This window comes from Lipotes vexillifer, unplaced genomic scaffold (assembly GCF_000442215.2).
Source record: "Lipotes vexillifer unplaced genomic scaffold, Lipotes_vexillifer_v1.1 scaffold131, whole genome shotgun sequence".
Taxonomy (NCBI): domain Eukaryota; kingdom Metazoa; phylum Chordata; class Mammalia; order Artiodactyla; family Lipotidae; genus Lipotes; species Lipotes vexillifer.
Window position 1 is genome coordinate 1,686,704 of NW_006782866.1, and position 24,943 is coordinate 1,711,646.

Genomic DNA, 24,943 nt, shown 5'->3' on the forward strand with positions numbered 1-24,943 from the left:
TCACAGAATTCTTAAATTCTTGGATAAAGTACAGTGCTTATTCAACCAATAAACATTTACTGAAGGAATCTCTCTACAAGTGTAGCAAAATGTAATAATCTATAAATACAGAAACAAAAAAGTTAGAAAGATAAATTTATCCTCAGAAAAGTATGTTTAGTTTGTTTTTATTTTAAAATAGTTTCAAGCCTACAGAATATGTGTAGATACAACTTTTTATGACATGATTCATCATTCCTCTCCAAAATACTCCAGTGTGTAACTCCCAAAATAAGAACACTCTGCTATATTAGCATCATTCAACCCTCCCAATTAGGAAATCATCATTGATATAACACAGACCCAGTCCACGGACACATTCAAATTTTATCAAATGTCCCAACAAGGTCTCTCTTTCCTTTCTGGTTCAGGATCCTAACCAGGAACATATATTGTATGTACTTATCAGATCTCCTCTGTCTCCTTCTATCTGAAACAATCCTTTAATCTTTCCCCATTTTCATGCCCTTGTCTGTAAAGAATATAGGCTTTTTATTTTCCAGGATGACTATCAGTCTGCTTGGTTCCTCATCCCCTTTGTGATGTGGGCATCTACCTGATGTTCCTCGTAACCCAAGTCAGGCCATAACATTCATAGAAAGAATATACAGACATGATATTATGCATACTATACCTACCCATCATTAGGTATAACCTTGATCACCTAGTCAAGTTGGTATCTGCCAGGTTTCTCCACCGTAAAGTCACTATTTTTCCCTTTGTATTTGATTAGTTTACGTGAAATCATTCTGATAATTCACCAATATCCTGTTCCTCAACAAACCTCCACCCACTAGCCACAGCATTCATTGACTACTCTTGCCTTTATCCAATACCATCATGGTGGTAATCATCTAATCGTATCACTACTATATGTTTTAGTTGGCATCCTACTTTAAAGAATTTTCTTGGGATTTCCCTGGTGGTCCAGTGGTTAAGAATGTCTTGCAATGCAAGGGACACCGGTTCAATCCCTTGTCAAGAACTAGGATCCCACAGGCCACGAGGCAACTAAGCCCTCTCACTCTGAAGCCCACGCACTGCAACTAATGAGCCCGTGTGCCACAACTAGAGAGAAGCCTGCACACCGCAACAAAAGATCCTGAGTGCCACAACTAAGACCCGACGCAACCAAAAAATAAATAAAAAGAATTTTCCCTCCCCAACCCTCCTTAATTCATTCAGTCATTTATTTATATCAGTATGGATTCGTGGATTCTTACTTTATTCTGTGGGTTTTAATCCATTACTCTATTTCTTTGCTCAAATTACACAAGATTTGGCCATCAGGAGCCCTTTCAAAGTGGTTCCAATATTCTTTTGACATGTCCCCATCATTTTGAGTACTTCCTTACTTTCTGGCACAAAAGAAATCTGTAGGCTCATCTTGTACTCTCCCCTCCTGACCCTAGAAATTAAGCTCAGGTTCCTTTTAGTCAAGGATAGTATTCAGAAATCAAGATCTGGGCACTAGGTATGCTCAATGTTACTGGAGTTTCACTGCTATTGAGTCCTCTCAGCAAAGAAAGCTAGGAAATATATTAATTTATATAGATACATAGAAATATAGACATCTATACCTATTTCTTTATCTGTGCATAAATAATAATTTTAAAAATGTGTGTACACCAATGCGTTCAACTAATTCCATACCTTAAGTTTCTTTCTAGACTTTCCCTTTTTATGTTTGTAAGTCCTTTCCAATGAGAAACACAGCTTCCATTATCTTCAAATACATTTATTCATTTGCTCTTTCAATTAATTAATTTGTTTAATGTAACCAATCTCTCAACTCAAGACCTCCATCAAACACGCTTCCGCTAATCCCTCCCTAGGTTCATGTCTTCAAATTAGGGGAGTCACTGTCTGAGAAGCAGCTTTCCTCTTTGCCACCCAATTCCTTGGATGCTGGATAGGTGGGGAAGAGAGTGGAGGAAAGGGTTACCTTTTCTTTAGAGAAGATTTAATTCATATGCTAATACTTTATCACTTAAGATTATCGATCAGTATTTCAAAAGCATGTATGATCATTTTCAATATACTACCATTTAAACATTTTTGAGTTATTTCCCTTTATGCTACAAATTTCTTTTAAGAAAAATATATAGGGACTTCCCTGGTGGCGCAGTGGTTAAGAATCCGCCTGCCGATGCAGGGGACACAGGTTCGAGCCCTGGTCTGGGAAGATCCCACATGCTGCGGAGCAACTAAGCCCGTGCGCCACAACTACTGAGCCTGCGCTCTAGAGCCCACGAGCCACAACTGAGCCCGCACGCCACAACTACTGAAGCCCGCGTGCCTAGAGCCCGGGCTGCACAAGAGAAGCCATCGCAACAAGAAGCCTGCGCACCACAACAAAGAGCAGCCCCCTCTCGCCGCAACTAGAGAAAGCCTACGTGCAGCAACGAAGACCCAATGCAGCCAAAAATAATAAATTTATTTAAAAAAAAGAAAACATATAAAAACTATCCATTTCATAAATGTCATTTCTGTATCATATGTTCCCAAAGCAACACAACTACATTACACAAATAATTAGTCAAAATGTAGCCACTCACAAACATGAGAAATACTTACAATGTATGTTTAAAGGTATCCAAGTATAACCTATAGAATTAATATCCACTTACTAAAATGTTTTTCACAAAAAGACCAATTTTTTATTTTGTGCTATAATACAATTTACCATGAACTAGTTTTAAAGCCACAAGACCACATTTCGTACTAAAAAGCACAAAGGAAAAAACAATTCGAAATTCAAACAAACTGTCTACAAGTAAGGATAATAAACATGTTAGTTGTGTAACATACACCTCCGCTTATTAGTTTAAGTTCCCCAGAAAAACCAGTTAGCTACTTCCAAACCATCCCACGTAGAGATGGGAAAAACCATTTAAGATGCAATTCAATCATGTAATAGTATTTAACAGTAAACATGCTTAATGTACTTAAGAAATGGATGTTTCTTTTTTTTTTTTTTTTTTTTACTTTATTTATTTATTTATTGGCTGTGTTGGGTCTCAGTTGTGGTGCACAGGATCTTTCACTGCAGCGCACGGGCTCTTCGTTTGAGGCATGCGGGCTTCTCTCTAGTTGTGGCGTGCGGTCTCCAGAGCGCGTGGGCTTGGTAGTTGCAGCACATGGGCTTAGTTGCCTCATGGCATGTGGGATCTTAGTTCCCCAACCAGGGATCGAACCTGCGTCCCCTGCATTGGAAGGCAGATTCTTAACCACTGGACCACCAGGGAGGTCACAGAAATTCGTTTTTTAAAATTGTATTATTTCACTTCCTCAGGCCCTTGCCTTCTCCAACCCCACCCTTTAACAGAGTAAACAGAGAAGCTCAGACATAAGTTAACTAACTCTAGCCCAAGGTCATATGGCTAACAAATGACTGACAGAACTTGAGAAAAAAAAAAAAATCCTAGAATTTAGGTCCTTCCATTCCTAATATTGTTCTCTGTCTACTACCTCAGACACTCCACCCTAGAATATTTATAAAATACCAAGGTTAAAGTGTGCCTCAAAGGTCATCTTACTCAATTACTGATCCAAGACTTGATCAGCCTCTACATCTGTCACTTCAAATGTGCTCCACCCATGACCCATCCAATCAGAAACCATTTTTGACAAGATTCCCCAGATAATTCTTGTATACGTTAGTTTGAAAAGCATTACTATATAACATACTCAACAAATAAGTCACTGAGGAAGCACTGTCATATGTTCTAAGCTAAGACATATTTGTGAATAAAGAAACTGATACCTGTAAACTACTTTACCAATTTAGATAGTCCAGGCCAGCATTACTCCTAATCAAACCTCACCACTCATCCTTCAAGACCCATCTGTCCCTCAAAATCTTACCTGAAGACTCTAACCTAAATTGACCTTTTTCCCTCTGCTAGCTGCAACTCTACATTTTGGCACTTAATTATATTCAATTTAGCATTATATATTTACCATCTTTTTTTTTTTTTTTTTTTGGCGGTACGCGGGCCTCTCACTGTTGTGGCCTCTCCCGTTGCGGAGCACAGGCTCCAAACGCGCAGGCTCAGCAGCCATGGCTCATGGGCCCAGCCGCTCTGCGGCATGTGGGATCTTCCCAGACCGGGGCACGAACCCATGTTCCCTGCATCAGCAGGTGGACTCTCAACCACTGCGCCACCAGGGAAGCCGCCTATTTACCATCTTTAAAGTGTCACATCCAAGTCTTGACATTCAAGCAAGATTTTAAGTTCTTTAATTATAAAAAAAAGCAAGATTTTAAGTTCTTTAATTACAAAAAATACCCTACTTCTTTTTAATTCCACACAATACCAAGAAAAAAAAAAAGGCAAGACTTTCCCAAGTTTGTTCTGTAAATTAACAGAAATTATTAGGAGAAACAAAGGAAGGCTCATGGACAAATAAATTTGAGAAACAATGAGGTCCAAGGTTTTTGCTTCAGGACTTGTAATAGTCTTTAATATGTTAATATGCAGGGACTTCCCTGGCAGTCCAGTGGTTAAGACTCCAGGCTTCCACTGCAAGGGGCTTGGGTTCAATCCCTGGTCAGGGAACTAAGACCCCACATGCCGCGAGGTGCCGTCAAAAAAAAAAAAAGTTAACATTCAGTATAGCTCTAAATATGGAAGACAGTATATAACATTTCACAAGCTTATTTGATCAAGCTCTTTTTTCATGGAGCATCTGTAGGTACTGAAGTTTCACAAACACACTCTGAGAATAAGTACTATGTACTTATTGAATTAAAGACAAAATAGTAAAATATTTGAAGTCCAGCCATTTTTTAAATAATGTGAGTTATTATATAACTCTTTGAATATTGATTTAAATGAGTTTGTGTTTGTTTATTACTCATTCTCTCATGTTGTACTGGCTTTTTACAGTTGCATTCAGGAGTGTCTCTCAAAGTGCTGTCCACATACTAACTGAATCATAAAGCACCTGACTTCTCATTAAACAAACATAACCTGCTAAACTAGAGTTCTGGAGGTGGCATATTTTAAATGAGGGCCTCTAAATGATTCTTAGTACACGAAAGTCTGAGGACCTCTGGCATATAAAACAGTTCAAGTATAATATGACACACATCATCCTAACTGCTGCACTGCACTACTGTACCACTCTTACAATGAAAGGGTTTCAGTCGTGACTTGGCTCAGTGACAGAGACCTCAGAATAAATAGCATTACAAAAGACTCCAGGGATTTAAATAAAGCAAAGAAATACAGGGATTTAAATAAAGCAAATAACCAAAATGTAAATACTACAAAATAATTACTTCAACACCATTTAATTAACTTCAAGCTTTGGGAAAGTTTTTACCTACAAACCTGATACTAACAGTTCACCTTTAATAGGATGATCATAATGCTCAACTTTAACATCTTCAAAGCATTTTAGTAGTTAATTATAACCTAACCCTTTGAGGGAAGGCGTTGCCAGTTTCAGGACAAAAATATTTAAGAGAGATTATGCAACCTACCCACAGTCATTTAGCAATATGTGTCAGAGTGATTACAATCCACGAGCAGGAAAGGCATCTCAAACTAAGGGAATAATTTCATTTAACAAACATTTGGACCTACTGGGTACATAAGACATGGGGGTTGGGGGGGGATGGTACATAAGGACCTACTGGGTACATAGACATGGGGGTTGGGGGGGGATGGTAAAAAAAAGAGTAAAACCTACTTACAACCCAATACACAATCTGCTGAGTTCACAGTCACAGTAATGATATACGGCATATTATACTAAGTACTATAATAGAAATACACAATTCTCTGAAAGCAAAAAATGATAACTGCTAACAGAGATGAAGGAAGACATCATAAATCACGTGGACTTTATTTTGTAACAGTAATGTAACACATAGAATGGTCAGAGGAACATGATTCAAGGATGAGATAACTTCCAAGAGAAGTGTAAGAGTAATAGTGTCTTCAGAGTTTCTTAAACCATACTTATCAGCTACCACAAATACTGAACACTATTCTACCATAAATCTTGTAAAAATAGGTAAAAGAAGTTGAAAATAATAAAAGAGAGAAGAATTTATGCTGCCCTGGTTTTCAGGGAAGGCTTCCTGCCCAGATCACAATTTGTTAGAAAGCCAGAACCTGTACTTCAATGTAAAGACAAAAAGAATGTACCCAAGTACAGCATTAAAAGATGAAAAATTCAAGGAAATAAGTGAATTAGCAGACCAACAGATTAATTCAAGTCTTGATGATGGCCTCATATAGAATTGTAAAAGTAGAAAATAAGAAATTTATTACATAAAGCTGAATAACTAAAATATTAGTAATACCAATATTCAAAATAAAGACTGGGCAGGTGTAAAAAGTGGATTTTGTGTTTTAGGAGCTATGGAGGAAGGTGGGGGGACGGGAGGCATATGTTGTCGGGAGAAATGTAACAGTGAATTCCAATTTTGAAAATAAGGTTTAGAATTCTGGCCACAAATCTAGGGAGATGTGTATCAGACTATCAGAAATGCAGTTCCGAGACAGAGTGACGTGAGGACTAGAGATAGATATGAAATTGTAATAAAAGCGTCACAGGTAATAATATATAGAATAAAAAACAAGAGGGCAAAAGTCAAAACCTTGGGTTTCCCTGGTGGCGCAGTGGTTGAGAGTCTGCCTGCCGATGCAGGGAACACGGGTTCATGCTCAGGTCCGGGAAGATCTCACATGCTGCAGAGTGGCTAGGCCCGTGAGCCATGGCCGCTGAGCCTGCACGTCCGGAGCCTGTGCTCCGCAACAGGAGAGGCCACAACAGTGAGAGGCCCGCGTACCGCAAAAAAAAAAGAAAAAAAAGTCAAAACCTTTAAAAAATGCCTACATTAAAGGGATAAGCAGAAAGGATCTCATATAAACTAAAGAAAAATACAGTGTCTCACTCAAACACGGGGAGTGGAAGTTGGTTACAAAAAGACTAAACAATGGGGCTTCCCTGGTGGTGCAGCGGTTAAGAATCCACCTGCCAATGCAAGGTACACGGGTTCAAGCCCTGGTCCAGGAAGACCCCACATTCCACGGAGCAGCTAGGCCTGTGTGCCACAACTACTGAGCCCACATGCCACAACTACTGAAGCCCATGTGCCCTAGAGCCTGTGCTCTGCAACACGGAGAAGCCACCGCAATGAGAAACCCGCACACTGCAAGAAAGAGTAGACTCCCGCTCATGGCAACTACAGAAAGCCCGTGCCCAGCAATGAAAACCCAACACAGCAATGAAGACCCAACACAGCCAAAACACAGCCCGCGTACCACAAAAAAAAAAAAAAGTAAATAAATTAATTAAATTTAAAAAACAAAAAGACTAAACAGGATGAAAGCTGATAAACATGTGGATTGGTAATTAGGAGGTCACTGTAACTTCTGATAATGGCAATTTCTGCAAAATGCTGAGGTGGAAATCACTAAGTGAAGAACCCAGTGAGTGGTAAGAATGTAGAGCTGATAAACTAGAGCTACTCTTATGTGTCAGAATTAAGAAGACTAAGATAATAGGCTTAAAGAGGTTACAAAGTCAAAGAAGGCAGTGAAGGATTTTCTTTTTTTAAAAGAAGACCTGGATTCTTGTAAACAGAAGAAAAGGAACCACAGAAGAGAATAAAATACAATAAAATTTTAAAGAGGGTAATTCCCTGGCGGTCCATGGGTTAGAACTTGGCACTCTCAATGCTGGGTTCAATCCCTGGTTGGGGAACTAAGATCCTACAAGCTACACATCAAGGCCAAAAAAAAAAAAAAAGAGCAAGATAAATGATGAGAAAAAGATCCTCGAGAGACAAGAAAAAACAGAATAGGAACCACCAACAGATTAGATCAGAAAGTATATGGGTGCAATCAATCTTTTCCCATTTCCTTTATAAGACAGGCTTTTTTTCTACCTTTCTTAAAAATACTTACTCCTGTTTTCATGAGAGCTTAGAAGTTCAGTCAATTTCTTTTTCTTTCATTTGTAAAAAGAATTCACAGAGGCAGCAGTTACCATGACTTCAGGAAACAAAACTCACACTGCTGTTTATTTTCTTAGAGCCAGTACTATTCTACAAAGTCCTAAAACTTCAGGCACACAAAATGTACTAAAATTTCCTCAAATATCCCAAGAGCAATGGCCTACTAGTTTAATATTTCTAAACAATCATCATGAAAGAATACAGAAAGGGAAAAAAATATACAGAAGTGAGCTGAGGAGTTGTAAAAAGATAAAAATAGCCTATTATAGTTTCAACTGCATTTTTCTTCCTGGAAGATAATTCTTTTACCTGAAAATATTACATTACTTAAAATGACAAAGAGCGACTTCCCCGTGGCGCAGTGGTTAAGAATCCACCTGGCAATGCAAGGGAAATGGGTTCGATCCCTGGTCAGAGAAGATCCCACATGCCAAGGAGCAGAGAGGGCCCTGCTTCACAACTACTGAGCCCACGTGCCACAACTACTGAAGCCCGTGCGCCCTAGAGCCCACACTCTGCAACAAGAGAAGCCACCACAATGAGAAGCCTGCGCACCACAACAAAGAGTAGCCCCCACTCGCCGCAACTAGAGAAAGCTCATGCGCAGCAACAAAGACCCAAAGCAGCCAAAAACAAATAATAAAAAAAAAAAATTTTTTAATGACAAATAGACAATAGGCATACTGAAAAATGCCACAGACTTAAAAGTTAGACAGAACCAGTCTTATATTGCAGCACTACCACTGTAATTCAAAAACTACTATTTACCTCATAAGATTGTTAGAACCAGGTGAAGAAGTATAAGTAACAAATATTACACCTGCAGCCTGACAGTGGATACAGTCTCAAGTAAGGATACTTGTTTGGCTTTGTAGTATTAACATAATTTCATAAGCTTATTAATTATCTTCAGGGATCCATTCCTTCCACAAACAAAATTTATTAACACCTGTTACTGCGTTAGATACTAAAGATACTTGATGATTAAACACTCTGCCCTTCAAAAAATTTAAATCCTAACTCCTTAAATCGGCCAGTAAAAGGTACATAAAAACTTAACAGTGCTGAGAGTACTGGGGAGAGGAGTGCATACTGGTTTAGCCTATTTATAGAACAATTCGGCAAAACCTATAAAAATTTAAAGTACAGTATACCTTTGACTCAGTATTTATTTCCACTTTGCCTAAGAGAGAAAGGTCATTTTATGTGACATTATTTATAATATTAAAAACATGGAGACAACGTAACTGTGAATCAATAGGGAAAAGTTAAAGGGATGGTGTAATGATACAACAAAATGTTAAAAAGCCAGCAAGAAGTACAGATATGAAAGAATGTACATGATACAGTTAAGTAGAAAAATTAACTATCATAAATAGTATATAAGGTATGATTCTATTTCTGTTAAAAGTATACACATATAGGGAATTCCCTGGCGGTCCAGTGGTTAGGACTCCGTGCTTCCATTGCAGGGGCCAAGGGTTCCGATCCCTGGTCGGGGAACTAAGATCCTGAAAGTTGAGTGGTGCAGTCAAAAATAATAATAATTATTATTATTATTATTACTGTTATATATGCATACACACATACACTTATAAATAACCCATACATACATGTGCAATGGTCTGGAAAGACGTATGCCAGCTTTAACAGTGATTATCCCTAGGAAGAACGAGCTAGAGGAATTATGGGAGATGGGGAAAGTCCTCCCTTTTTCTGTGCACTTCCATATTATTTGAAATACTGATTTCATAATTTTTAAATAAAAATATTTTGCCAAGGAGCTGAGGTTAAGAGTCTTGTGTACTCCTTTATCTTCAGTGTCTGGAACTCAACAGATATTAAAGAATTAAAGACAGACACTTCCATTTCCAGTTGAATTGTTGCCTTTAAAATCATATGGTCAAAAAAAAAAAATCATATGGTCTTGGACAACTATCATTTCTCCTCAATTCTCCCATCTAATAAACTTGGAGACTTAAATAGAAGAGTAATAACTAAAAAATGAAAACTAAATTAAATTTTTAAATTAATTTAAAATACTTTCAAAATTTTAACATAGAAGCCACCCCGCACCAGTTTCTCTCTTGTTTGCACATCTCAAAGAAGTTTCTCTTACTGTCTCTATATACACATTTTAAATTATTATAATGTGTCACTTATTAAGGAGGTATAGCTCTGCACCAGGGCTTAGTTTTGTGTGTTTTTTGTTTTGGGGTTTTTTTTTTTTTGCGGTACGGGGGCCTCTAACTGTTGTGGCCTCTCCCGTTGCGGAGCACAGGCTCCGGACGCGCAGGCTCAGCGGCCATGGCTCACGGGCCCAGCCACTCCGCGGCATGTGGGATCTTCCCGGTCCGGGGTACGAACCCGTGTCCCCTTCATCGGCAGGGGGACTCTCAACCACTGCGCCACCAGGAAAGCCCAGTTTTGTTTTTTAAAAGTAGATTCCCTTAACTTGCACAATCAAGTACACAACTGCAACACTCACCCTAAGTGTGAGCACTGAAGTATGCGTTAGATAAAGGATGTTACTAAGTTGTAAAGGAAATGAACTTTCATCGAGCAACTGCAAGGCTTTATCCCCTGACAAGTGGGCCACTTGACACACAGGTACCAAATGGTCAACAGAGGTCTGCAACAAGAAGCACCAAGTCTTGTTTACTCAAATAACTATCAGTAAAGTTCTCCAGCATGCCATCAAAAGTGCTTTAAAAAGTTTGCTTTATTATCAGTTTAGAGACAAAATTTTTCTAGGTGCCAACATCTGAATAAAATGAGTTCCAGAAGGAATGAAAAAGAGAGAGAATAGTTGAAGAAATAATAATAATTTTAGATTACCATTAAGAAATAAATTTACCACAATCAAATAGATGAAAAACCGCAGACAGATCTAAGATTGCCAAACAAGAGAGTGATGGAAAAACCCACGCCTAAAATACAGTAAAATTTATGGAAAATAAGACCAAAAAATTCTACAAAGTTTCAAAAGAGAAAGAACACCTACAAAAGAATCAGACAAACATCAAACTTCAACAGTAACACTGGATACAAGATGACAATAAAGTAACATTCTTAAAGTACTGGACCTAGAATTTTGTATCAAGCCAAGTTTTCATTTAAATTAAATGAATTAAATTCATTTAAATTAAATTAAAGAGCATAATGAAAATATTCTCAGGCATGTAATGCCTCAGAAAGTTTGTCACAAAAAGTCCCAGACTGAAAATATTCTTGGAGGAAGCATTCACAAAGAAGAGAAATAAATACAGAATAATAATGCAAAGACATAAATAGTAAGATAAACTGGTACCTTACTGAAATTTATTGTTATTGGAAAAAACTCCAACAAAAAGAAAAAGTACTTATACACATAAAAAAGTCAGAACAAAAATTCTAGACAATACAGGGTAAGAAGGGAGGTAGAACATTACAAGAGTATGTTAAAGAGTATGTGGTTAGAGGAAATACAATTTTTTTAAGAAAAGAGTTAATAGACATTTAGGTCTTAAGAGCAATCACACACACACACACACACACAAGAAGGAAAAAACTTTAAATCCAGAAGATGCACAAACATGGTCTAGTGGACATATCTGTAACACTGGACCTCCGATGGCAGAATTCACATTCTTTTCAAGTGTACGTGGAACAATTACCAAAACTAACCATAAACAGGGTGACAAAAATAAGTCATAACAAATTTCAAAAGATCAAAATCATATGGAAAACACAATACTGTAAATCAACTATACTCCAATACAATTTTTTTTTTGCGGTACGCGGGCCTCTCACTGTTGTGGCCTCTCCCGTTGCGGAGCACAGGCTCCGGACGCGCAGGCTCAGCGGCCATGGCTCACGGTCCAAGCCACTCCAAGGCATGTGGGATCTTCCCAGACCAGGGCACGAACCCGCGTCCCCTGCATCGGCAGGCGGACTCTCAACCACTGTGCCACCAGGGAGCCCACAAAATTTTAAAAAATAAAATAAAATAAATCATATAGAATATGTTCTCTGAGCACAGGAGTATTAAACTGGAAGTAAATACCAAAAAGGTAATTAGAAAATAAATGCCCAACAATTTGGAAAAGTAAACAATATACTTTTAGATAACTAATAGATCAAAGAATAAAGCAAGAAGAAAATCAGAGGGACTTCCCTGGTGGTCCAGTGGTAGAGAATCCGCCTTGCAATGCAGAGGACACAGGTTCAGTCCTTGGTCAGGGAACTAAGATCCCACATCCCATGGGGCAACTAAGCCCGCACACCACAAACACTGAGCTCACGCGTCTCAACTATAGAGCCTGCGTGCTGCAGACTACAGAGCCCACCCGCCCAGTCTGCACGCCACGACTAGAGAAGAGAAAACCCACAAGCCACAACTTGAGAGAAGCCTGCCAGCCAAAACAAAAGATCCTGCATGCCTCAACGAAGATCCCACGTGCCACAATTAAGACCTGACGCAGCCAAAAATAAATAAATAATCTTTTAAAAAAAAGGAAGAAAATTACAAACTATTCTAAAATTAAAAGTTTATGTAATATATACATATATATGTATATGTATACCAGAAGTATCTGAACAATAAAAAAATTAGGTAGAATCTTTTTTTTTTCCCAGCCACACCCTGCGGCTTGCAGGATCTCAGTTCCCCAACTAGGGATTGAACCCAGGCCATGGCAGTGAAAGCCCAGAGTCCTAACCACTAGGACACCCGGGAACTCCCTAGGTAGAATCTTAATAAGGGACAAAACTGGATATTTGAGTATCTGAACAATCAATAAATTCACACTGTAATATTTTTCCATCTCAATGTTTTCCATCATATATACTTATATATATATATATATATTTCGTTTTTCTACATCTAATAGAATATATACATTTTTCCCAAGCACACAAAGAATGTTTACCAAAACTGACAATATATTAGGTCACCAAAAAAAGCATCAAATTCCACAAGAAAAATATGCAAACTATGCTATGTGAGAGCTGTTCCTTGCTCATGGACAACTTAATATGAAGGTGTCGATTCTCTGTAAATTAATCTAGGAATTCAAAAACATTCCCAATCAAAATTCTAGTTGGGGGAATTCCCTGGTGCTTCAGTGGTTAGGACTCCATGTTTTCACTGCCAAGGGCCCGGGTTCAATCCCTGGTGGAAGAACAAAAATCCCACAAGCCACACAGAGCGGCCAAATTAAATAAACAAAATAAAAATTTAAATTTTAAATTTTAAATTTCTAAATCAAAATTCTATGGGACTTCCCTGATGGTCCAGTGGTAAAGAATGCGCCTTCCAATGCAGGGGATGCAGGTTCGATCCCTGGTCAGGGAACTAAGATCCTACATGCCGCAGGGCAACTAAGCCCACACACCACAACGACTGAGCTCACGCGCCTCACGGAGAGAGCCTGCGTGCCGCAAACTACAGAGCCCATGCACCCTGGAGCCCACGCACCACAACTAGAGGGAAGCTCACACACAACAACTAGGGAGAAGCCCGCACGCTATAACAAAGAGCCCGCGTGCCGCAACTAAGACCCGATGCAACAAGAAAGGAAGGAAGGAAGGAAGAAAGAAAGAAAGAAGGGAGGGAGGGAGGGAGAGAAGAAAGAAAGAAAGAAAGGATGAAGGAAGGAAGGGAGGGAGGGAGGAAGGAAGGAAGAAAGGAAAATAAATAAAATAAGTAAATATTTTTTTAAAAAAGTCAAAATTCTAGTTGGATCTTTAAAGGAAGTCCATAATCTTAACTGGAAATATATACCAAAATCTTTGACTATGTAAGTCAACTTTGAAAATAACAAAGAGGAAGAACTTGCCTTTTAGGATATTAAGACATACCTCAAAACCACAGTCACAGAAACAGTATGATACTGCCGTAAGAATAAATAAACCAACAAAAAAGAATACAGAGATCAAAGCAGAATATATATGGGAACATGGTATACTATAAAGTGGCGCTACGAAGTATAGGTTGTCTAGTAGAATGAATAAAATAAATCAAAGACCTAAACAGTAAAAGTAAAACTGTATGTGTGTATAGCATCACAACATAAAAAGTATCCCTTACTATGGGACAAAAAAAGGTTAAAAGCCACTGATCTATAATACTCTTGGAAAACATGACAAAAATAGCAACTCCAGTAGAAAACAATTAACAAGCATTTTAAAGATGAAGAAATTTTTTAAAGAATTACTATAGACAGGGACTTTCCTGGTGGCGCAGTGGTTAAGAATCCACCGTCCAATGCATGGGACTCGGGTTCGATCCCTGGTCAGGGAACTAGATCCCACATGCGTGCCACAACTAAGAGTTTGCATGCCACAACTAAGGAGCCCGCCGGCCGTAACTAAGGAGCACACATGCCGCAACTAAGGAGCCTGCCAGCCCCAACTAAGACCCAACACAACCAAAATAAAATTAAAAAAAAAAAATTACTAGGACATAAAGAGTTGCCCATTCTCACTGATAATCAAAGAAAAGCAATTAAAAAGCTAGATATTTACAAATACTGGCAGGGGTGTAGGGATATAGGAACTCCTGTACACTACTCCAAAAATGGAGACCAGAACAACAAATCTAGAGATAATATTTAAGTACACATATACTCTATTCCACTTCTGGGCATTGAATTGCAGTATGTAACATACAAGGAGTGTATTGCACAATTCCAGGGGGAGCCAGTAACACAGACTATAGTGTGAATGGTGCCTCCTTGACTTTTGCAACATGGCAGCCCTATAACAATGAACCAAAGAGACAATATGTTTGTCTACATGGCACTTAACACTTTAACGTAGTAGCTGGTTGATAAATATTTATTGATTAAATGAAAGAACAAAGGAATAAGCAAGTCTCACTACCAAAAGTTAAACTCAATGACTTCCAAGTTCTTATCTGGCAAGATTAAAGAATATTTCATTCTAAGGGTATCTGAAGCACCACTGTTTCAGAGATCCCAATTTGGGTCCTAGAATACAGATAGAAACTAATAACGCGAAACATATTTAATCAGTAGTATGTATCATCATATATAAATATACCATATAATGTCTTTTCAACAGGTTTAAAGTACGAAACATTTTTTACAAATGGAAAATACTTATCTACCCCAGAGATAAATAGATTCCTAGAGCAGAAAATAAATGTACACACTGATAAATCAGTATCACCAAGCAGAGGGAAAGATGGCAGCACAAGTACACTGGAGACCACAAGGCCTCAGACTTAGTCATTTTATAGCGGTTTTTTACCCAAGCCATCTTTAAAATACTGGGAAGCAAAAATATTGCCAAAGAGTGGTCTCTACGTGATACGCCTGCTCCTCTGCCTACACGCACCCCATGAAATCAGGCAGCAAAGCAATTACTGAAAAATCACTGTCCTATATTTCATATCCCTATAGGCTACTGTTCATACTTCCAGTCTCAATACTAGACACCACAACTCCAGATAGTCTAGTAAAAATCTGTCTATACACAGTGCGTACACTATTTTGCGACTGTACAATGGCATCCTTCTTCACTTTTTCAGACTTTTTTTTTTTTTCGGTACGCGGGCCTCTCATTGTTGTGGCCTCTCCTGTTGCGGAGCACAGACTCCAGACGCAGAGGCTCAGCGGCCATGGCTCACAGACCTAGCCACTCCGCGGCATGTGGGATCTTCCCGGACCAGGGCACGAACCCATGTCCCCTGCATCAGCAGGCAGACTCTCAACCACTGCGCCACCAGGGAAGCCCTGGCCCCTATCTTGAACTGATTTATACTGTTAATAATTTCTCACGTGTATACCGTGTGCATACTTAGAGCTCTGAAGGTAGGGGCTATGGTTTATTTACCCTCTATTCTCAGAGTCCAATCAACACAATTTTCACATACTAGATCGGCTCCTTAATATGCTATTCATTCATTCATTTAACAAGTATCAATATTTATTAAGCATCTTCTATATGCCAGATGATGCACTGGGCCCTGGGAATGCAGCAGTCAGGAAGAAAGTAAGATATAGTGGCTGGTCCCAGGGAGCTTACAGCCTACTCTAATAGAAGAGTCTAGGAGAGAAAGACTTTAACCAAAGGTGTATATTCTACCTCCAGATCAAACTACAATAATAATCTAAAAATGAAAAAAAAAAACCTTATACCAAAATACTCACAGTTCAAAAGCATCTGAAGTTCAGAATCTTACAGCATATACTCAAAGTATCTAAAAGCTAATACAAATCACAGCCTATTAATTTTAACAGATAACTTTTCTATTGTTTGATATAAGCCACACACAATACTTACCTTTCTAAAAACTGTCTAGCTCATATTTAAATAAAGTTAACACATTTTATATATGTTTTTCCCCCTAACTCTGTACTTCCATAGAACTTTTAATCCAAAATTCCATATGCTTTTTACTCATTTTTCACAAAATCCTCCCCCAGCACAGAGACATAACAGAAATATAAAGTATTCCTAGTACAAGATCAAAAACCCAAATATCAAGAAATCAAACTTCATTATGTATGTCCAAAAAGAAATACCAAATACAATTCAAAGTAATGTGGCACTTTTCTGAAGTGGAACCTTAAAGAGACAGGATCACACCCCAATCAGGTGCAGACACTGGTTGGGCTCCTTAGTTCTCATAACAAGTGTTAATCCTACCACCTGTCCACCTAGCTTTCAGAGGTTACAGGTTTATCTATAATTAGGTATTTAGAAGACATGCAATCAAGGATGTATCCAAGGATGGTTAAAAAGATTATTTGCCAGGGAAAATGATTTAAGGAATTAATATACATTCACTTCTACAAGTGTAAATTTCATGCTTGACCTAAAAAACTGCAATGTTTGTATATTTGGACTACAGAAATGGCCAAAAACTGAGTATTTTTTTCACATTTCCCTCTCTTTTTTTTTGCATTTTAATTTTTTTATTTTATCTTTTTTTTAACATCTTTATTGGAGTATAACTGCTTTACAATGTTGTGTTAGTTTCTGCTGTATAACAAAGTGAATCAGCTATGAATTTTTTAAAGTTGCATTTTCAGTTGGATACCGGAGATAATCCTATGAACTCTATAGCTGCTTTGGTTCAAAACTGTGATGGGGAAATTGTTTTACAACATTACTCAATATCACCCATATGGTGTTCTATATGATTTTTTTTAAGGTAAGATTATTTTCTTTTTTTATATAAATTTATTTATTTTATTTATTTTATTTTTGGCTGCGTTGGGTCTTCATTGCTGCACACAGGCTTTCTCTAGGGGGGCGAGTGGAGGCTACTCTTCGTTGCGGTGCGCGGGCTTCTCACTGCAGTGGCTTCTCTTGTGGCGCACGGGCTCTAGGCGCGCGGGCTTCAGTAGTTGTGGCTCACGGGCTTAGATGCTCCACGGCATGTGGGATCTTCCTGGACCAGGGCTCGAACCCATGTCCCCTGCATTGGCAGGCAGATTCTTAACCACTGTGCCACCAGGGAAGCCCCATATATGAATCTGATATAAGGAAAAATTTGCTCTACTCTGAGGAACTTGTACTTTTCCCTACTCATCTGAGAGTTATATACATGGTTACATTTCCCTCTCAGACTTCTTTTCCATGTTTAACCCTCAATTTCCACCACTCTGCTTCTGTTACATTGGCAAACGAATGAATGTTGGAAAAGAATAAGTATAGAATGATAAAAGAGCATATTAAAGAAGGATTGAGAGGTTATTTTCTAAAAATAAAATCAAAAATCAAATTTACCTATAAAGTTACTTAAAATATGTATTTTGATTCAACTAAGATGTGGATTCAAAAAGGCTCAAAAAATACAAAAAGCTAGTGACAAGCCAAAAGTACCAACAAACAGGCCTACAAGAGGTAGAAAAAGAGTTGAAATATTTTCAGACCGCTTTCCGGTTCTGTGACTACAGTATTAGTTTGCTGAGAGTGACTCTTAGGTGAAGCAAATAAATGCTAATTACTGACGTTTAGATTAACCTAAAAGAGGTGAAGTTTTATACATGTTAAACAAAAAAGCCAAGTATCAATATATAGCAGTAATTATTATACAACTAACTGCAGAGCACAAGTCAACTTGACATTAAAGTATAGGCACAAAAAATCATTCCAATAACCTACAGAATGTATCATGTGTGTATTTCCCCACCCTACACACACTTGGGGGGAAAGCAAAGCTATGACAGATCGTGGTCCTAAGGCTTTTTAGAGCAAATAAAATGTCTCTAGACACAGTGGATGAAATAGTCTAAAAAGAGTCAGGGCCAGGGGGTAGGTGGAAATCAGCATCAACTGTTAAGTGAAGAATATCACACAAAAATAGAAAAAGGGGAACCTCTTCAATTTATATGGTATCAAGAGGAATACATTTCTTCCTACAAAAATAACAGTCTCCTAAAGCAACGGCATGAGCAACCCCATTTTCCACCAAATAAGTCTTTACAGATGACAGCAAATGTCTAAGACACCACAGACACAGAGGGTGCCTTTAGGTACACCAGAAAGGGTGAACCAGGAGTGCTAAATTCTTGTAACATAAAACAAACTTGAAAGCAAGAGCTTACCAAACTCAAATCAACCCATTTCAGAAATATACAACAAGGAAATATACAGCTGGCTTCATAAATATACATAAACTTAAATTCAGAATTATAACTTCTGTTCTTCTAAAGGACCAATCACAACATAGGATTAGTAAATCTCTTAAATTTCTGGGAGAAAGCAATTAGATCATTCCATCATCTACTAGGGTCAAAATACCAACCTTCTTAAAACTGAAAAACAAATGTTTCAAAGTAAATCTCCACTGGCCTGTTGTTCATGGTCTTTTAATACATTTTAAAAAGATCTTTGAAACAAAGTTTCATTAGTATCCTTCTAGAAAGAGCTCTAATATCTTTCATTCTCCTAGCAATTGAAAAGCTACCACATGTTCATTTCTACATTAGATTATTGATTCCTTGCCTTTTAACATCTCCATAACAGCTGCTTGACAAATTACCTCACCTTATTCCTCAGGGGGTAAGGACAGCATAATATCCATGAATTCAAAAACGGGACCACAAAATGATCAGTGACAGATGAGCTAATTGATTCACATAAACGAGACACTGCTCTAATAGGCTAGGCATTCATAGCATTATACAATTAAATGCTTACGCTCTAAATATTTTATTTGTCCTTAAGGATACAGGACAAACACTTCTTAAATTACTTTTATTTTAAAATATATGTTAGCTTCATAAAGTCAGTAAGCTTGTACATGTTTGCAATAATTTCTACAGAAAGTCTAGCTTTCAGAATAATTATTCTGAATAGTTTGCACAACTTTCAGATTTAGCTTTCTTATTCAACCTAAGAGAGCTAGCTATAAGCTCCAAAATAAGTCTACTCATAAAGCAATTTTTAAAATATTTTCCAGATTTTTAGCAAAATAAAGGCCAATTATATTTTCAAAGATACAACATATTTCAGACAAGTACAGTAAAATATGTCTATTGTATTTTCCTTGGTTCATTCTGATTAGTGTCAAAACAGTATGAGATACAGAGAAAAAAATAATTTGTATTTATAATTTGTATTTAATATAATGTGTACATAATTTGTATTTGTATGCCAATATAATCTTGTAGACCCCTACAGAAAATGAAATATTGCTTTCCTCCCCTAAGAATAACAAAATGATGTGGATTTAAAGGACTATGTTAAATGAACAAGTTCCAGTCAAATTACTCTTAGAAAATTAGCCTCTCTCTAGACAGAAGCAACACTCTTTTCTGAATTCTTAACCAATCTCATAACACAACCTTATCAATTCCTTTAAAGTGATAAAACATACGTGCTAGCTTAGAGCCTTACCCTGTAATAAATTTCAAGATCTACCACTTTAAAAAAAAAAAAACTAAATCATCACCGGTCTTCTTCAAATGTCACTTTCGCAGTAGTAGGACGATGGTGTTAATTCACCTTTTATAAACTATTCGCAAAGCAAAAATGGAGACATCCAAGACACCAAACAATTTGGAGATGACAGTGCCTACTATCAATAATATTCGACACGTTTCTTTCGACGTGCCGCTTTTGTGACCTAAAGGCTCTACTCAAAAGCTCTACCGAGTCCCTACTAGAACCCTGGTTCGCTGGCTGGCTGATTCTCCAGCTAAACATCACGTTTGATAGCTCCTGCCTGGAGAGGCGATAGTGTTGATTTTGTTTTTAAAGTTGGTGTCAGAGCAGCTCCAAACTTTTTTCACCATCCCTGCCTGGCTGCCAACTGGAGCTCTCCGTTCACTTCCTCACAAACTTGAACCACCCCCAAACAGTTTGAGAGTAAGCTGGAGTTAGACACCGGCAGGAGCTCACACACTTACAGGAAGGGTTTGACACCGCATAAAACTTTCACTTCTCCTCTCCAACCCTTCCACCCGGGAACTATGGCCCTTCGCTCTTGCTCCCCTAGAATTCCCCTCTCAGGCAGGACAAGGACACGGAAAGCAGGCTGTTCTAATGTCCCCGAAAAGACACCCCCCCCTCCATAGCCCTCTCCCCTGGACTCAAGTCCTGTTCTTTACACAAAAGAGCGGGTCCAGCAAAACTGTCGTGGCCCTACCTAGCCGGCTGCCATCCTCCAACGCACCCGCAGACCCGGTCTCCGGCCGCCCGAGCGGTCTCCACTGGAGGCTTATTGCCCCAACCCGGCCAGACAAAGCCCCGGCGGCCGGGCCGACTCGCAAGCCTCCGGACTCGGGCTGCCGCGCTCTTACCCGGGCCTCATCCAGAGCGACGCCGGCGCCGCCGCTTCCCCCGGCCTTGGCGGCGGGGCAGCTGGCAGCGCGGGTCTTGGAGGAGCGGGTCCGAGAGGAGATGAAATGGCTGCTGCCTCCGGTCGCCCCAGGCTCTACTCCGGCCCCAGGCCCAGGCCCGGGCCCAGGCGACTTAGATCCGAGAAGGCGCAGAGAGCTTTTCCGGGTGTTCACCATGGTCCAGCCAGGAGGACGGGGTCCACGCCGCGCCCGCGGCGCCCGCCGCGCCGGGGAGAGCCGAGGAAGGCCGGCCCGCCTGCCGGGCAGTTAGGGCTAGTGGAGCCGGGCCGGGAAAGACAAGACGACCCGGACTCTGCGCAGCGCAGACGAGGACAGGCGAGGGTAGGGCAGAGGAAGGGAAGTCGGCGTACGAAGGCAGACAGCGGGAGACGGGAGCGATGTTCCAGGCCAAGAGCTCAGACCCTCCGCCGGCTTCAACCTACTCAGCGGGAGCCAAGCGGAGCCGCCATTTCTACCCCTTTCTCTCCCGTTCTCGCTCTCGAGCTCCGTGCGTCAGGGCTCCAGCGCCGCAGGGCCGACAAGACCTCTTCCGACTTGGCCGCTGCGGGGCGCTGCAAGGCCGGCCAGCCTTTCCCTTGCCGGCTCTCCCTCCTCTTCCCCCGCCCCGCCAGGAGGCCCCGCCCAACGGCGCGCCGTCAGCGCTTGGCGGCCAAGGAAGGGACGCTCTGGGCTGTTTCAGCTCTATGGTTTCCAGGTCTGGCGGCCGCCTAGGAAGTGGGGGGATGGGAAAAACCAGAATGCGCGGGACTAGCTAGCGCGGTGTAGTCGGTGGTGGAATATTCGTAGCCTGCCAGGACCGACTACCCCCGCACCCCCGGCATCATCCCAGGTGGCCTCGATGGAGCGAGGAACTACCCGAAAAGGTGGGGGATGGAGGGGGACCGGTGAAGACGAGGGCGCGGTGACCTGAGTTGGAATCCCAGGGATACCCAAGGCAAGACCCTGAACCTGAGTTGTACTTTTCACGGCTGTAAAAATGTGAATGATAACTGAGATAAAATATATCTGTGCCGTATCTGGCACACGATAAGCTTAAGAAAGAGCAAACGCTAGAACCCTGCCTCTTTAAACAAAGCAAGGCACTGACGATTTGTATAACCTTAGTCAGACCTAAGACGCAGTCACGAAGAGTGAATTCTTCGTACTAAAAGCCTCCTTTTAGCACTGCTGCCCCGCCCGCGCACGAATTAAGAATACAAAAAGCTGAATACAAAGATATAAAATGTGTGATTTAACTTTCAAAGAAAAAGATTAAGGGACGCAATTAATATGAAAAGCTATGCTGTAAGTAGAGTTATGTTCATTTCCAAAAATTGCCTCGCTAAGAAAAGTTGAAGACTCAAGAATAGTGCTGTAAAAATCAACAAGCTGCGTCAAAATTAGAAATTCCACCCATCCAAGCTCCCAGTTGGTCAACAAAACTGCATAATGCAATGGGAATGGAAATAGTTTTTCTGTTGGGGAATCAGAATAGATTCCAGGAAAGCAGACAAGTCCCTCTTACACTAATTTGCATACCACACCCTCCCCAGAACACTTCCCCCACAATTTAAAACCGGCCTCTTTGGGTGTGGAGACCTCATAATGGAAGACCTGAGTTTTCCTGTGTCAATTACCTATGAGATCATTGAACAGGGTAAACAATTTCATTTCCTGCAGAAAGTGGCTGGCTTTAAGTAGTATTTGAAGTGTCCTGAAGGGGTGTATGGTATGCAAATTAGCACACAAAGGACTTGTGTGCTTTCTTCTGTGTTTGTATTTGTAGTCCTAAATTGAGAAAGCCAGATTGTTATTCAGGTTATGATAACCTATACCATTTACTAACACCAAATGTTTATTCTAACCCCAATCGCTGTTAGATACTCTGTCAGGCCAGGAAATGGAGATTTTTTGAAAACAACATAGTTCTGGCCCTCAAAGAGGTCACAGACAAGGAGGGAATGGAGATAGGCAAGGAACCAGTAAGCTGCAGAGCCATGTGATTAGAAAGAATAAGGCAGAGGGACTTCCCTGGCCGTCCAGTGGCTAAGACTCCCAGCCCCCAAAGCAGGCAGCACAGGTTCAATCCCTGGTTGGGGAACTAATATTCCCACATGCTGTGCCAGCCAAACGAAAGAAAGAAAGAGAGGGAAGGAGGAAGGAAGGAAGGAAAGAAAGAAAGAATGAGACACAGACCTCTAATTCAAGCAGGGAGCTTCTGAGAGGTGATGACTCCTGAGATGCATCTTGAACCACAAAATGGAGAAAGGAAACCTGGACAAAAGAAAGGAAAGCTTGAAAAAGATATGAAAGAGTTGCTTGTTTTACACAGTGTGACCTGAAGAAAATAAGTGAAAAAATCAATTAAAATCATTTTTAAACTTTACTTAAAACTATATGAGGGCTTCCCTGGTGGCGCAGTGGTTAAGAATCCACCTACAATGCAGGGGACATGGGTTCGAGCCCTGGTCCAGGAAGAACCCACATGCCACAGTGCAATTAAGCCCACGAGCCACAACTACTGAGCCCATGTGCCACAAGTACTGAAGCCCGTGCACCTAGAGCTCTTGCTCCACAACAAGAGAAGCAACCCCAGTGAGAAGCCCACGCACTGCAACGAAGAGTAGCCCCTGCTCACTGCAACTAGAGAAAGCCCGCACACAGCAACAAAGGCCCAACACAGCCAAAAATAAATAAAATAAATAAATTTTTTTAAAAAACTGTATGAGCTGTCAAGATACTAAGGAATACTTAAACCAAAAACTAAGTCACAGCAGGAACTCAGAAAAGCAAGCAAAGCTCTAAAGACAGCTTTCACTTTCAGTACATTTGCTCAACTCCAGTGAATTTGATCTTCTATTTCCTCTGCCTACAGGAGATAGGAAAGACAGAAGACATAGTCCAGAACCTGCTCAAGTTACAGAGTCTAACGTAATAACCCTGCAAAATCCTGGTACAAAAAGGATACACCTAAGTATAAGGGTGAATTAGAAATCAACCAACTGGGACTTCCCTGGTGGCACAGTGGTAAAAAATCCGCCTGCCATTGCAGGGAACATGGGTTCGAACCCTAGTCCGGGAAGACCCCACATGCTGCAGAGCAACTAAGCCCATGCACCACAACTACTGAGCCTGCACTCTAGAGCCCACCACAATTATAGAACCCGCGTGCCGCAACTACTGAAGCCCATGCACCTAGAGCCTGTGCTCCGTGACAAGAGAAGCCACCACAATAGGAAGTCCACGCACTACAACACAGAGTAGCCCCTGCTCGGTGCAACTAGAGAAAGTCCACGCACAGCAACGAAGACCCAATGCAGCCAAAAATACATATAAATTTATAAAAAAAAAAAAAGAAGAAGAAATCAACCAACCAACCTTCCCATCACTAATCTCCAGGAAGCTGCAAGGAGAACTGCCTTTCCCAACATTTACACTAAGAATGAGAGGGGAAAAAAAAAATCCCTTAAGAATTCAAAACAACAAATGGATCCTCAGATTTACAGCCTAAAGTCACCAAATCTGATAGGTATGAAAAACCTCTGGACGATAATTTAAATAGGCTTAAGTCAAAAGTGATCCTAAGCACAAAGCAAAGGCAAATGTAAATTATCTCCAAAAGAATGCAGCTTCAACAGGATATGCAAAAACTCATGAATATGACTCAGTTAAAAACAAATCATCAAAAATAGCTAACACATACACACACAAAAAGCCAGCCAGCACAAAAGAATAGACAACAGAATGAGACCCACAATTTTATATTCAGATATGTAATATACGTCAAAGATTAGAAAATATTAATAAGCAAAAATGACAGTAAATTTTAAAAGAATGAGATAGAACATATAAAAATAAAAAGATTAGGGCTTCCCTGGTGGCGCAGTGGTTGAGAGTTCGCCTGCCGATGCAGGGGACGCGGGTTCGTGCCCCGGTCCAGGAAGATCCCACGTGCCGCAGAGCGGCTACGCCCGTGAGCCATGGCCGCTGAGCCTGCACGTCCGGAGCCTGTGCTCCTCAACAGAAGAGGCCACAACAGTGAGAGGCCCGCGTACCGCAATAAATAAATAAATAAATAAATAAATAAATAAAATTAATTGGGGCTTCCCTGGTGGCGCAGTGGTTG

The 24,943-nt window shown here is 40.1% G+C and overlaps 1 protein-coding gene across 2 annotated transcripts in view; it reads right to left on the reverse strand.

Annotated features, from left to right (window-relative positions):
- ATAD2B (ATPase family AAA domain containing 2B) overlaps window positions 1-21,351 on the reverse strand; it is a 145,537-nt gene extending 124,186 nt beyond the window's left edge. For both annotated transcript variants that reach the window (XM_007455492.1, XM_007455491.1), the window contains exon 1: window positions 20,779-21,351. In XM_007455492.1, the coding sequence (XP_007455554.1) occupies window positions 20,779-20,994 (216 nt within the window). In that variant the 5' untranslated portion in view covers window positions 20,995-21,351. The remainder of the gene's footprint in view (window positions 1-20,778) is intronic.
- Between the last annotated feature and the right edge of the window lie 3,592 nt (window positions 21,352-24,943).